The sequence below is a fragment of the Buteo buteo genome, chromosome 5 (assembly GCF_964188355.1).
Source record: "Buteo buteo chromosome 5, bButBut1.hap1.1, whole genome shotgun sequence".
Lineage (NCBI taxonomy): Eukaryota > Metazoa > Chordata > Aves > Accipitriformes > Accipitridae > Buteo > Buteo buteo.
The window spans coordinates 54,383,425-54,397,300 of NC_134175.1; the positions used below are offsets into that span (position 1 = coordinate 54,383,425).

The window sequence follows — 13,876 nt, forward strand, 5'->3', positions numbered from 1 at the left end:
AGATGACCTTTAAAGGTCCCTTCCAACCCAAACTGTTCCACGATTTTGTGTCTGTTTTGACAATGTTAAGGTGCAGGTGTGCTTCAGTACGACCTTCTGAGAGTTTCTTTCATATCTGCCTTATTGCCACTAGGACTCTAAGCATTTAACTGGCTGAAGAGTTTAGTTCTCAACTAAATTTTATTTTTAATGAGGGATTTCTGTAGTAGAGATGGTTTTCTCTCCGGAGAAGTCTCCGTCTGTGATCAAAACATCTTACTAGCCTCCTGAAAGTTCAGGTTTTTTAAATCCATTCAAAGTTGAGTAGAGAGTTCCTTTTTGTGTTGTGAAAGTGTTGAGATGTTTGTTAAACCCTTCTGATATATGCCTCTGTGTAAGAAGTTTTGGGTCTTTTGGATCTTTCTTTACATAAACATAAATGTGTTCTGTGTTACCTAAACATAAAAATGTGTTACAGTAAACCTGTTGAAGTGTCTTGACTTGTCCCATACTTGTTACTTGCCTTAAACTAAATGGGGGGCTGTATATGTGTGGATGGTACCTTTCTGGTACATTGTTACAGGAAGATGTAATAATGAGGAGATTCTTGTCTCTCTTGTCACTTCTGATATTTCTTAATAAATCACTCCCTCTTAATAGATTATTCCTTCTACCTCCCCCCTTCCCCTGGCCCATCTTAGGGTACAATTCTGGTAACTGTTTTCTGTTCCCTTAATTTTGAAGTGATCATTTCTATAGCTTATCCCCTTTAGTTGCCTTGCTGAGCTTAGTCAGTAAAATATTTGAGACCTTCCAATGAAAAATGATGAAATGTAAAAATACTGTTGTACCTGTTACCAGGGGACAATATTTGCAAAGCCATCGCAGAGATACTGAATTTATTTTTAATCTGTCTGGTACTCATTACAGAAGAGAAATATAGCAAAGATGCATTGTTGAATTTTCAGTGCTGGAATACTGTAATGCCTGTGTGGTTTGTTTTTTGTGTTTTTTTTTTTTTCCTTTCCTGTTTTTTTTCCCCCCTCTTCCCTTCATAGGAAGTAGTAAGTTCACTGCCCTTTATCGCAATATCCCTGGACAATTTTCCAGACAACAAAGAAATTCATGATGACTTGAATGCTTATATTCAGTACAGAATTAATAACAGCCAGGAAATTGTAAACAACATATCTTTAAATGGAAAAGCTGATGCAGCTATTATTGGGAAAGTGAGTAATCACCTGATCATGAGAAGCCTGGGATCTTACCTCTATTTGAAACTCACTCTGGATCTTTTCCAAAAAGGTCACTTAGTAATCAAAAGTGCAAGCTACAAGGTTGTTCCAGTGTCTCTATCAGAATTGTACTTACTTCAGTGCAATATGAAGTTCATGACAAACTCTGCTTTTGAGCGAGCCCTGCCAATATTAAATGTGGCACTGGCATCCCTACATCCCATGACAGATGACCAGATTTTCCAAGCTATTAATGCAGGCCAAATAAATGGTGAACAGCAATGGGAAGACTTCAGCCAAAGGATGGAAGCCCTTTCATGTTTTCTGATAAAAAGACGTGACAAAACACGTATGTTCTGCCATCCTTCCTTCAGGGAATGGCTTGTTTGGAGAGCAGACGGTGAAAATACTGACTTCTTATGTGAGCCAAGGTAAATGAAACCTGTGGTAGATCATGTTCAAGTAACTGCAGTTATGTTTTATATAATTGGTTGCAACAATTGGTGAGAGGAAAGAGTAATATTAAAACACAAGCATGCCTAGTTTTTTCCAAGATAAAAACTTCTATATGTCTAGAAGTATCAGAGTTACAAGTATCAGAGGTTACAATGCATAATTGACTTTGTAGAATTTGCAGATCTGCATTTGACTTTGCTACCTTCATGGAGAAATGAGTACTATGTTGTTATTAATATAGCAAAATTGTTGAGAATTTTGTGCAGCAGTACCTTGTCTATTTAGAGTGCAGGAATAGAAAGAACAGATAATTTGGGCTCTTTTAAACATAAAAATATTAAGACATTTTGTTCTATAATTATATCCTCATGGCATTGTTTCAGTTTGTTCCATCTCACCTTCTTTGACTTAGCATGAATTAGTTAAATTGGAGACAATAAGCTGTTATTGTACATGCATATTCTTGTAGTCTGCATCTTCCATTTTTTTCATATTCTTCAGGGTTTTACTTTTTTGTTTTTATGAAAGAATAAATAATGCTGACGTTTAAAATTAGCACCAACCCAAGACTTCTCTGTGCTTTTGAGTGGATTCAACAAAAACAGTTCAGCAGGTGGAATTACCAGGGTTGCAGACTGTTTGGCCCCTACCGTTTTTCAACGTTGCTAGCTGCACCCTGGGCCCATTGAATACATGATGCATGGTGCGTGCTGTAACAGAAGGTGGAGTGTTGCCTATTCTTACTTAAAGCTTCCTTTTTTTGAAAAGTTCTGTTAAGAAATTTCTGAAGGTGGGGTGAGAAGCTCCCCGCAACTTCATCCCCCAGATGAATAGTCTAATTAGTGTATGGTTAATTGTTCAGTTCCAGTATACAGTCTGATTAATGTACAGTATATGATAACCTTGTTTTCTCAGGGTTATGCCATTTCCACTGTTTCCTAGAACACCGACTAATGTAGATGTAGAATTACTAAATACACATTTTATCTCAAATTTCAAAAGGGTTCAGATCTTCTAAAAGGATTGGATTTTATCTGAGGTACCTGCAGTTTCTGGCTGTGAGATGAAACAATACAAAAAGGGAGCAGTATGCAAATCGGTGTCCAAAGCTGCATTGGTTCTGACATGGGCCTCTTATGAGGTGACAGTAGAGAAATATTAGGAGTGTGTTTCAACTTTGAAATTTACCTTTCTTCTCTTTGCATTATTTTGTTACGGAAAGAATTTTTTTTAGATGTAGTGGTATGTTTCAGTAGTGTGACAAAGAAAGTCGAGCTATTGTGACAGGCATACAGATGGGTTAGGATACTTAGGAAAGTATATTTATAAAAGCAGTTCTCTCTTAATCTTTTTTACTAGGAATGGACATGCTCTGCTGGCTTTCATGTTTTCTCGACAAGAAGGAAAGTTAAACCGCCAACAAACTATGGAACTTGGTCATCATATACTTAAAGCTCATATTTTTAAGGTAAAGCTTACAGCTTAATAGGTTTTATGATCTATTCATATGAATGCATCTTACAGATTCTCCTCTGAGTTGCTTTAATAATTTTTTAGAAGCTTATGCAAAATACTTGGTAGTGCTAACAAACAGTATTGTTACTTCTCTTTATACTGATGAGATGTAGATATAAATAGTATTTCTAATCCTATAGAGAGATTTCCTGTTATATCATTTCTGTTAGGGTCTCAGTAAAAGGACTGGGATTTCTTCCAGTCATCTTCAAGCCTTGTGGATTGGTTATAGTACTGATGGACTGTCTACAGCCCTTGCCTCTCTTAGAAACATCTATACGCCCAATGTGAAGGTAAGAAAATAAGCATTCATGTACAATCAGTGCTTCACCTGCCACTGTTGCTGTAACTGTTGATGAACGTCAAAATTAATGTAACCCTGGAGAAGAAAAAAGTCACCACTGTGCATCTGTAACTGAACTCCTTTATAACGAGTCTTCATGTACTTTTTAAAGCTGTTGTTAAAGTCCAGTTCAGTTCTCCTTGAGAGTTTTGATGGAAGGAAGGGTTTCACCCTGACTCTGATGTAGCCACACACTGTAGTGTAGATAAGCATGTGGATGCATTTTCAGGGGGCCAGATGTACCGCCTGATTTGCTGGGCAGACTTCGGCCATGTTTTTTTTTATATGGGGAAGTATTAAGGGAATTGTAAAGGAGGCAATACTGTGAGAGCGAAAGGCTGTAAAATGCCAGAACTTTGCACTATTATTTGAATCCCTGGATTATGGATGGAGAAATCCAAGTTGACAAGTTGCAATTTTAGCCAACCGCTAGGCCTTTTGATCGGAAATTTGCATGTACACACGCACACACACACACTGATAATTTTGGGGGATTGCTTTTTATGCACTCTGGCTCTCTATTAATGGAGCCAGTTACGTAAATCTGCAGAGTAGTAGCAAATTACACAGATGAAATTGTGCTGAGAGAGTAGTGAGTTTCAGGGGAGAGGTGAGTTCTATTGGGAGTTCACAGTTTGGTAGTACAATAATCTATGTGCTAACAGATGGTTTTAAAGTTTCATATTGCTACACATGTGATAAAGTCGACATCTGCCAATAAAATCTGCATCAGAATTAGGGAGTAACATATGAGTACCTGAATGAAGATGTCAAAGTCTCTTAATAAATTCAGACAAATCTGAGGAAAAAAATGTTTTATTTAAATTAAATTTTAGGTGAGTCGGCTGCTGATCTTGGCAGGAGCAAATGTGAATTATAGGACTGAAGTACTAAATAATGCTCCAGTGCTGTGTGTTCAGTCGCACCTTGGACATGAAGAAGTGGTCACCCTTTTACTAGAATTTGGAGCTGCTATTGATGGAACTTCAGAAAATGGGATGACAGCACTTAGTTATGCAGCTGCTGCAGGTCACATGAACATAGTTTCACTGTTGTGCAAAAAAGGTGCAAAGGTAAGCTGATGCACGAAGATTGCAATGTTTGCAGCCAAAAAAATCATGCAGAGGCCTAAAAAACCTGTTGTTGATTACATAAGTATATAATTAACAAACATAAACTTGGGGCAGGGTGGCAGGGGAGTCCAGAACATCTACACAGGCTTCCATGAAGCATTTTCCATGTGCCACTGATCACAACACTCTGGCCCATCTGTTCAGTCAGTTTTGGGTCCATCTCACTGTGCACTTATGTAACCTGTACTTCCATCAGCTTGTCCATGACAATGTTATGGGAGACAGTATCAGAAGCCTTACTAAAGTCGAGGTAGGCAGCATCTGCAGCTCTCCTCTCATCCACCAAGCCAGTCACCTTGTTGCAGAAGGCTCTCAGGTTGGTTAAGAATGATTTCCCCTTGGTAAACCCATGCTGACTACTCCTGATCACCTTCTTGTCTTGCATGTGTTTGGAAATGTTTTCCAGGATTAGTTTTTCCATCCCCTTCCCAGCAACTAAGGTGAGGCTGTTTGATCTGTAATTCCCCAGATCTTCCTTCCTGCCCTTCTTGAAGACAGGAGTGACATTTGCTCTCTTGCAGTGCATAAGAGCTTCTCCTCTCCATGGTCTTTCACTAGACTTTTTAACTTTGAATATTTTTTTTTCCCCAATGCAGGTTGACTATGTAGACAAGAAAGGCCAGTGTGCTTTGGTCCATTGTGCATTGAGAGGGCATTGTGAAATCCTTCAATACTTGCTTAATGTTGTTTGGATGACTCCTTCCCAAGAACAAAATTCACTAAGAAAATGTCAGGCACTGCAACAAGCTCTAACAGCAGCTTCCAGTATGGGACACTGTCAGGTAGGTTGACAGTTCAAATATTTCAAAATGTGTTTGAATTTGAGAATTGTACAACAATGCTTGCAGCTATTTTTAAAAGAAGTTTGGAAAGCAGAAATATTGAAACTTCTGATATTTAAAGTAGTATGCATTCTTAGCAGCTGTTTTAAATGCTGTAGATAATTATCCAGTAATATTATTTGCTTCAGGATTTGTTTATATGTAATTTTCTGCCTCCTTTTTCCTCTCTGTTCTTGGAAGCTGTCCTAAATCTCTAGTGGTAATGATGATATTCTGTATCAGTGATCCACCCTAGTATGTTTCTACTTCAGGTTGAATTTCTTTTTTTATACTGTAACAAGTTGTATATTGCGCATACATGCACATGCTTAACTTTTTTAATCTGATGCACATGTCAAGTTACACACTTCAGCTTACTTCAGCTTAATGTCGCTTAAGACAGAAATTTGGAGTTGTGTGGATGTATAGGATAAAAGAAGTGTTTGTCAGTGTTACAGTATTGCTCAGTAAAAGGAACACTAAAAGTAAACACATAAATACACAAAATGCTTTAGATATTTAGGTGATAGAAGTATGTCTTCTGTTCATTGGGAAAATAACTCTTAACCTTGATACAAAAGTAATCAGTAAGTAAAGATACTTGAATAAAGATCACAGTAGGCTGATGGAATTTCCTGTTTATGTGTTACAAGTGATGTGCCAAAAGTGGAAACGTAAAATCTCTTCCATAAAACCATTTCGATATTTACTTCTTTTAAATCTATTTTTTAATTGCTATAAGATCAAGAATCTGATCTTTGAAGTTGTTTACGTGATTCAAACGTATGTCTGTACAATTAATTTATTATATGATATATAAGCCATCACTGTCTCACAATATAAATTGGAGGATTCTGAACTATCATTAATTTGAATTAATGGAGATTTCCTTCACTCTCAAAAGTTCTTGTTTGCTATCCGCTGATTAAATGAAAGCAGTCAACTCCTGAATATCAGCAAAATAGATCACATTAATCATAAATACTTAACTCTTACCTGAAAATGTCCATCTTTCTCTATTTTTAGGACAATAAGAAGCTTTATTTTTCTTAGCTAGAAAGAAGACCCGTGTGTTTCATGAATTCTGAATAAATTTTATTCTAGCATTTTGAATTTTAGAATTTTCCATACGTTGTTTACAACACTTCTCATACAGCCTGAAAATATCCATGTACTTTCTCCTTTCCTACCTTTGCTTTTTCCCATAGCATCCAAAACTTTTGCTAGTGTGGTTCTACTCCCTTACCTGCTTGCTGCAGTCTCAGTGACGGTGTCGCCCATTAGAAAATCTGTTTAAAATAGCCATTAGCAGAGGTTTTAATTTAATAATCTTTTACTGGTAGGTGGTTACAAAACATAGATTTCCTTAATAAAACAAAAACAGAGCAAAACTTATTTATAACTCATCTCAAGTTTAAAAATTAGCATTTAACAATGTATTTAAACCATTCTGTGAAGAAATTTTGAAAAACAGCTAGATAGGAATCACTATTTCACATTGTTTATATGTTTTTCCTCTTACAAGATGTGTACAAATACTCTCTTTTTTCCTCTTTGTTTTAGACAATAGGGAATTTCCTCACTGAACTGGGATGCTTTATTTTTGGCATTGTTTGTCTTGATTATTCTGGTATACATAGGTCACACAGGAGCTTATTAAATTATAAACATGTAAAACATCCTGAACCAATCAACAGAAGGGCGCTAGGCTTTTTTTAGAAACTGCTTTCAATAACATTCGGTTGTCTTCAAGTCATACTAAAAATCACACTGAACTTGCTTTGATGGATTGTGAAGAATATTAATTTTCTTTGATTCGTATGCATTAAGAGAGAAGCACTCTCACTTGTTTTAAATCTTTTACCTGTTGCTATATCTTGCAAGTGACAACTGATGGTTTTTGTGACTGACTCTCTCTCTGCTGTTTTTGACAGGTGGTTTGTTACATCTTGACAATTGAAAAGGACCATGAAATAGACATCAATGACACTGATGCTTTGTGGGGAGAAACAGGTATTTCCTTTCTCATATTTTTCCCTAATTAGAGTTGCTCATTTAAGAAGTAAGAGTTTTTCATTTTGATTTTTTTTATTTATTTAATTTTCTGTGATAAAAGTCACAGGAGAACACCAGTTTTAATAATAAAACGCTGTTTATAAGTATAGAGTTTTTAACTTATTAAATCTACTCATCTCATGTATTGAAAAGAAGAGTTATTTTAGATTAAAATTACTGTAAAATACTGATTTCCTAATTAAATTGAAAATGTCTGTGGAAATATAGTGCTTCAAGCTTCAGTGTAGAATTTCATAGGATTATCTGTTTGAGAATATTTTTTTTACCTCATTTATTTGCAGGAAATGCTAGGCAATTGCCTCATTTGTTCTAATTAGGCAATGGATGAAAAGACATGCTTTTGTATGTATGGGAAATGCCAAAAATTTTTTTAAAGACAGACTGTAAACTGTGCAGCCTGCAGCTGAAAGTTTTCCTGTTTCACCATATGAGTAACATCTCAGTTTCATTTAAACAGTTGAGATTGCACAAGCAGGTGGGAAAACAGTCTCTTTTAATGATCATCAGTAGCCTCTTCACGTACCGGAGAAGCAAATGTTCTTTATTCCTATGCATATACAAAACTCTTGCTGCAAATCCAATGAATTCCAAAAAATGTACATCTGTTGCTAAAGTAATTTTCCTTTAATATTTTGTTGTCAACAGTTTGTATTGAAATTCTTGCCTAATGTATTGGGAATCTTTATTCATTAAGTAAGTGCTTCCTTATCCAGTCCTAATTTGTTATGGAGGTGAAGGTCTGAGTCCAGAGAACTACAAGCAGTTCCCTGTGGCACTTTTGTGCTCTCTGAGATACAGAATAGTAAGTTTGGGACAATAAAAACCTGTAGAATGAGTCAAGGTTAGCATTACTTGAAAAATTTATTACTCTTCAATTATTGAACATAAAAAACTTAAGTGGAAAGGATGCTAACTTATATGCTGCTGGAATCTTGGGATTTTGCATGTGTGGGTGAACTGACATTTGCATTGTACTGCATGGTTCTTTGTTTTGTAAATGAGATCAAGGTATGGAACTGGATAGTGATAAAACTTAGAAGTATGAGGCAGATGGAGTGAGAAGTGTGTTTTGTGAGTGCCTGTTTCAAAAAGGGAAAATCCATTGCACCTTGAAACAGCATGGAACAACCTTAAAGACCATTCCTTTTCATTTAGTAACATGTTCGGGAACAGCTTGTTTCTGTTCATTTATTTGTATTGCTGTTATCTACTTGAATCCTAAGTTGGTTCTGCTCGTTATGGAGGCTGTTTCAGTAGCATTTTATATTGTGAGTCTTTTAGAATGAAAGACAGCTAAAGATCATCATTGCCGGTCCCCGTATTTTATCACATTAATGTAGCTGAAGGCCATGTTTGTACAAAGTACAGGTTCAAGGCAAGTCAAATAGCAAATTAAAGTGAAATAGATAAAGTCACGTAACACATTATATGAGAGGATATAGGGGTGGGAGACTTTTAAGCCTGTTTTCTAAATTTCCTTAGTTTACCCTTTTCGAAATGCACATTACTATGTCTCAGTTGGAAAAGTCAATCTTAGGTTAAAGACATCTCTCAGATGTTTTTCCAGCCTCATATGTTCTATACAGATTAGCTAATTCAGAGCATTGCTTACTGTCTAGTAAAAGTGATAGAAAATAGCATCATTTTGTCTGCTCTTCACTTTTGCAGAGTGCCTTTGGGCAGATCAGAGGTGATCCTTTTGAGTGGAATAGTTGGAATTCCTGACCAGAGTTTAATCCTGATGTTGTTTAAGCTGACTGGAGGAATTGTTTAGTCATTTTATACCTGGATAAGGTATAGGGAGTTACATTGTTGCTGTAATGTTAGTTAAACCATGAGCTAAAAGGCTGGTGCTGACAGAATAAAAATTGTGACATTTTTGAACAAGATAGTTTGTTTCCCCTTTAATGGTGATACCTGTAGGAGTTACATTCCAGTTTTTGAGATCTAAACAGTTGATGTAATTGTAACATAGTGAAGTATCAGTAAGTGAAGAGTGAATGGGTTAGATATTGTTGTTAAAAAAAAAATAATATTAAATTACTACTTCCTGCAGTGTTTGCAATTTCATTTACTTTCAGCATTCATTGGAATTTTTAAAAATTCTACTTCATCATGTTTGAAAATGCTAAAAAATTAGTAACAAGAAATTCACAATTTGATCCACTTATTATTGGAAAATATATGGTATTAGGATTTAGAAAATGGAGGGGCGAGTCCTTTTGCTGATTCTTGCAGAAGTTAGCACATGAACCCTTTTTCTAAGCAGTGTTAACATTACTGATGATGCTTCAACACAAACAACAAAAAAAATAATTTTAATTTCAAGCTCCATTTAAAACACACAGTAAGTTGATGTGAGTGAAATGGAAGAGGGGAAAAATAATGATGGGGAAAATATTTTATTTTCAAGCTTCAATGAGTGTCACAGGGAAAAGCAAGGAGTATAATAAGCTATAGGAGAAGGTGGCAAGTTGTGCAAATGCCTTACAGCAACACTTCAGTGTTATGGTACTGAGTAGAGTCACAAAATATTAGTGCTGGATCTGTGGAAATTACCTGCTTTCTCATAAGCCATATATTGTGAACATAGATGTGCAGTACTTTGTATGTTATGAATGTCTAAAGTAAAGATCGTATCGATGGTTTTATTATTGTGCTACGTGGACACATTTGGTACTATATTGTGCTGGACTGCTCCGTCACCAGCGCATGTAGGCATGCTTGCAATTGCAATACTCTGGTGTTTTCAGCCAGGGCTGAGAAGGTGTCCTCTGATAGTAGTAGCTACCTGTTTAAAAGTTGCAAGGTTACTGCGTTTTAGATGGAGGTCAAGAGCACTCACTCTTGACAACATACACTGTTCAGTTCAAAAAGATTTTTAAGGTGAACTAGAAGGTTGATGCCTCTTCTGTACTGAAAAATGTACAGGAATCCCTTGAAGTCCAGAGCAAGGGTAAACACACAGGAATTAGAACTATTGATTGATAACCTACTGTGTTTTTCACTGTGAAAAACAAGGAAAGCAATTTTAACTAGTGCAGAATGAAGCTAAGTTGTCCAAGATACAGACTTTCTGCAGAGATCTAAATATCTGATGTTTGGCAATACATCACTGCTAGGGATCGAGTAAGCAGTACTTCTGAAACTTGAGTTACAGTCCCTTTGTTGAATCACGGAACTGTTATCATCTTCGCCTTTTGAGAAGGGCCTGGTGGAAAGAGAGGAAGTTTTCTTGTCATGAAGAAAATTATTAATGAAAAAGCAACTAGAACTGCCTCAGGCTGGTGGGTTTATCAAAAATTTTCATAAAGATTCCTTTTAACCTACAAGCTATGCACATGATACAGTTGTTATCTTTGAGAATCATCTTTTTATTTACCAGAGAATGCCTGTGGCTTATTGACTTAACCTGATTCTGACTAATTCATTTGAGTCTGAAAGTAGTTATGAAAATCTTACGGAGCAGCTGAGTTGAAAAAATTGGGGATTCAGTAATATTCCCATAACACGCATGTGTCAAAAGACGTGGTAAAACAGCTAAGAGATAATGTTGATGAAAATGCTTTCTTTAGCCCTGACAGCTGCTGCAGGAAGAGGAAAACTGGAAGTCTGTGAATTACTTCTTGAACATGGAGCAGTTGTGACGAGACCTAATCGGAGGGGGATTCCTCCACTTTTCTGTGCAGTACGGCAGGGGCACTGGCAGGTCTGACACATATTTGCAAATTAGATGGATTCATTTGGGAAGCGGTCCTTGATTCCTCCCATCCCATCCCATCCCATCCCATCTCCCAGTCCTGTAATAAATTAGTGTAAATTTCTAATACACATTTACATCAGCTTCGAAGGGATGTGTTCAGAAGCTCACTTTTTAAGTTATTGAAAGCAATACAAAGGATTTTGAAGTACATTGGCTGCATGACAACCTTAGTTGTAACATATCTGAAAAATAATACATGGGGGTTAAAATATTTTATTTCTGAGACCAAGAACAGAGGCAATTTCAGATCCTCTGTACTGTTTCTGTATTAATGGAGAGAGGACCTTAGAGTCTGGAGCCTTCCTCATGCTGGACACTCCTGTCAGGAGAAAGCCCTGAATTGCAAACAGTTAAGGCTTGAGTTGTGCAGGATTTCTCAATGATTGCTATAAATAACACCATAGTCCTCTTCTTTAAAAGTTCATGCTGTTATGGCTAAAATCTAAATCTGCCAATTTATTTTTAAATTGCTATTTTGTATTTCAGATTGCTAAACTTCTAGTGGAACACGGGTCTGATGTGAATTTAAGTGACAAGCAAGGCCGAACTCCACTTATGGTGGCTTCTTGTGAAGGACATTTGAGCACTGTGGAATTTCTGCTTTCTGAAGGTAGAAAATAAATAGTGATTCAAGGCTGCACAGCCGTTCCAGAAACTGCATCTGTGTGAGTTAGGTAATTTTGCTTATTAAACAGGACATCTTCATAACAAAGTTAATTTTCATTTTACAGGTGCAACTATTTCATCTCTGGACAAAGAAGGACTGACAGCTTTGAGCTGGGCATGTCTAAAAGGCCACAGGCAAGTGGTTCAGTATTTAGTTGAGAAAGGTGCAACAACTGATCAGACAGACAAAAATGGACGAACACCTCTAGACCTGGCTGCTTTTTATGGAGATGCTGATATTGTAAGTAGAACTAACAGCAGAAAAACTAAGCATGTATTGAATTTTCATAATAGAAAACAAAGCTTAGAAAAATACTGCTAACCAAAACAGAAAGGAAATTTGAGGAAGTAGCCAAGATGCTTACACTGCTAGCATCTTGACTGCAGTGCAAGTATTTACTCAGAAAAGCATTTTCTAGATAAGGTTTTAGTACCAAGGTAGTTGTGATATATAGAGCACGCTGTTGTACTTCATGAGTTTTTAAATCTCAATAAAAAGTAGCATTTACAATTTCTGTGTTGGATGAACTGGAATTAAAAAAAAACCAAAACAAAAACACCTGTGGGACATGAAAGGAAAATATCTCTTTTCAGCCTCTGCAAACCCACTGAGGTAACTGACAGGGTCCCAGTCTGTTGGGTGCCTTAGGTGGAACAGAGACCCCAAGTAAAAGATGTGGCAGTATTATTCTTCTTCCTACAACAGATGAAATGCAGGAAGATTTTGCTTTTCCATCATAAGGCCGCATTGCTTGTCTTTGATGGGTATCTTACATGCTTTGCCTGACAGGGAGAGAACTGTTAGAAATCCGTACATTTTTCATCTTGCGAAGATGGCACTGAGCACATCTTAGTGTTACTGTCCAGTCTATATATGTGGAAGTACAGGGCCTGAGGTATAAATTCAGTTTTTCTCGGTTTGTTCCACAGATCATTTCAGAAACAGGACAACAACTGAAGTTCCTTTTTCAGTCCTGTACCTTTCTCACATACTACCTTCTTCCTCTATAATAAATGTTACAATACAAGATTTTAAGGCATTTTAGGTGAAGTTTTTCTGAATCTGAAATGGGCCATGCCAATAACTGAGATCAAAAGTATAAAATAAGTTTAAAGTCTATGATTTAGAATTCTTTACATCTTTAAAATCACAGATTTTTGAAGTGATTGTATATTTTTGTTCTCAAGCTTCAAAACTCAGTAATTAAGCACAATTCAGAAGCCTAACCAGATAGGAATGCAATTTCCGCAACCTGCATGGTAGGGCATGCTCAAATCTGCATGCACTATAAACAGATCCAAGAGTTCACCAGGAAGCTAGAAAGAATAGCATATGCAGCCTCCTAAACTCGCTAGCATCTTTATTTCTAGAGTTGGTATATACAATGTCCTGTTTCAAAACAGCAGTTCTTCAATAAGAATGCTGCCAGACAGTATTACTTGCTGTAGCACTCTAAGTCCCATTCAGCCTTAGTCAGGATTAACTTGAAATTGTAAATAAGCCCTTAGATTCTGTAGTGGCTTTAACATGTTTCAGAAGTCACATCACAGAGCTATTCCTGCCACTGCAAGTGTTTCTAGGTAACACTGGGGACCTGAAGAGGGACTTCTTTCCTACTTGGGAATGAGGGGTAGCCAGACTCCTGTACATACTTTTACTGTAGGTTACTGCACTGGAGTAGAACAGACTGCCAGTCCACCTGGTAGACGGCCACATCAGCAGTTCATACGGCTGAACAGCCTGGTCTCTCTGCTAGGGCAACAGACAAAGGTGCAATACTACTAATTAAGAGATCACTCAGCAGGCCTGCAGCTTTCCTGTCAGTGAGAAGGATTGTTAATACCTCTCTCCATACTAGATTACTGCCAGTCGCATTTGGGCAAGCAAT

At 36.8% G+C, this 13,876-nt stretch overlaps 1 protein-coding gene across 9 annotated transcripts in view; it reads left to right on the forward strand.

Annotated features, from left to right (window-relative positions):
* The window catches only part of TANC1 (tetratricopeptide repeat, ankyrin repeat and coiled-coil containing 1), a 101,128-nt gene that overhangs the window by 77,685 nt on the left and 9,567 nt on the right, over positions 1–13,876 (forward strand). For all 9 annotated transcript variants that reach the window (XM_075029127.1, XM_075029131.1, XM_075029126.1 and 6 more), the window contains 9 exons: positions 1,038–1,645; positions 3,030–3,138; positions 3,356–3,478; positions 4,365–4,601; positions 5,258–5,443; positions 7,417–7,495; positions 11,134–11,267; positions 11,808–11,931; positions 12,053–12,228. In XM_075029127.1, coding sequence (XP_074885228.1) covers positions 1,038–1,645; positions 3,030–3,138; positions 3,356–3,478; positions 4,365–4,601; positions 5,258–5,443; positions 7,417–7,495; positions 11,134–11,267; positions 11,808–11,931; positions 12,053–12,228 — 1,776 coding nt within the window. The remainder of the gene's footprint in view (positions 1–1,037; positions 1,646–3,029; positions 3,139–3,355; positions 3,479–4,364; positions 4,602–5,257; positions 5,444–7,416; positions 7,496–11,133; positions 11,268–11,807; positions 11,932–12,052; positions 12,229–13,876) is intronic.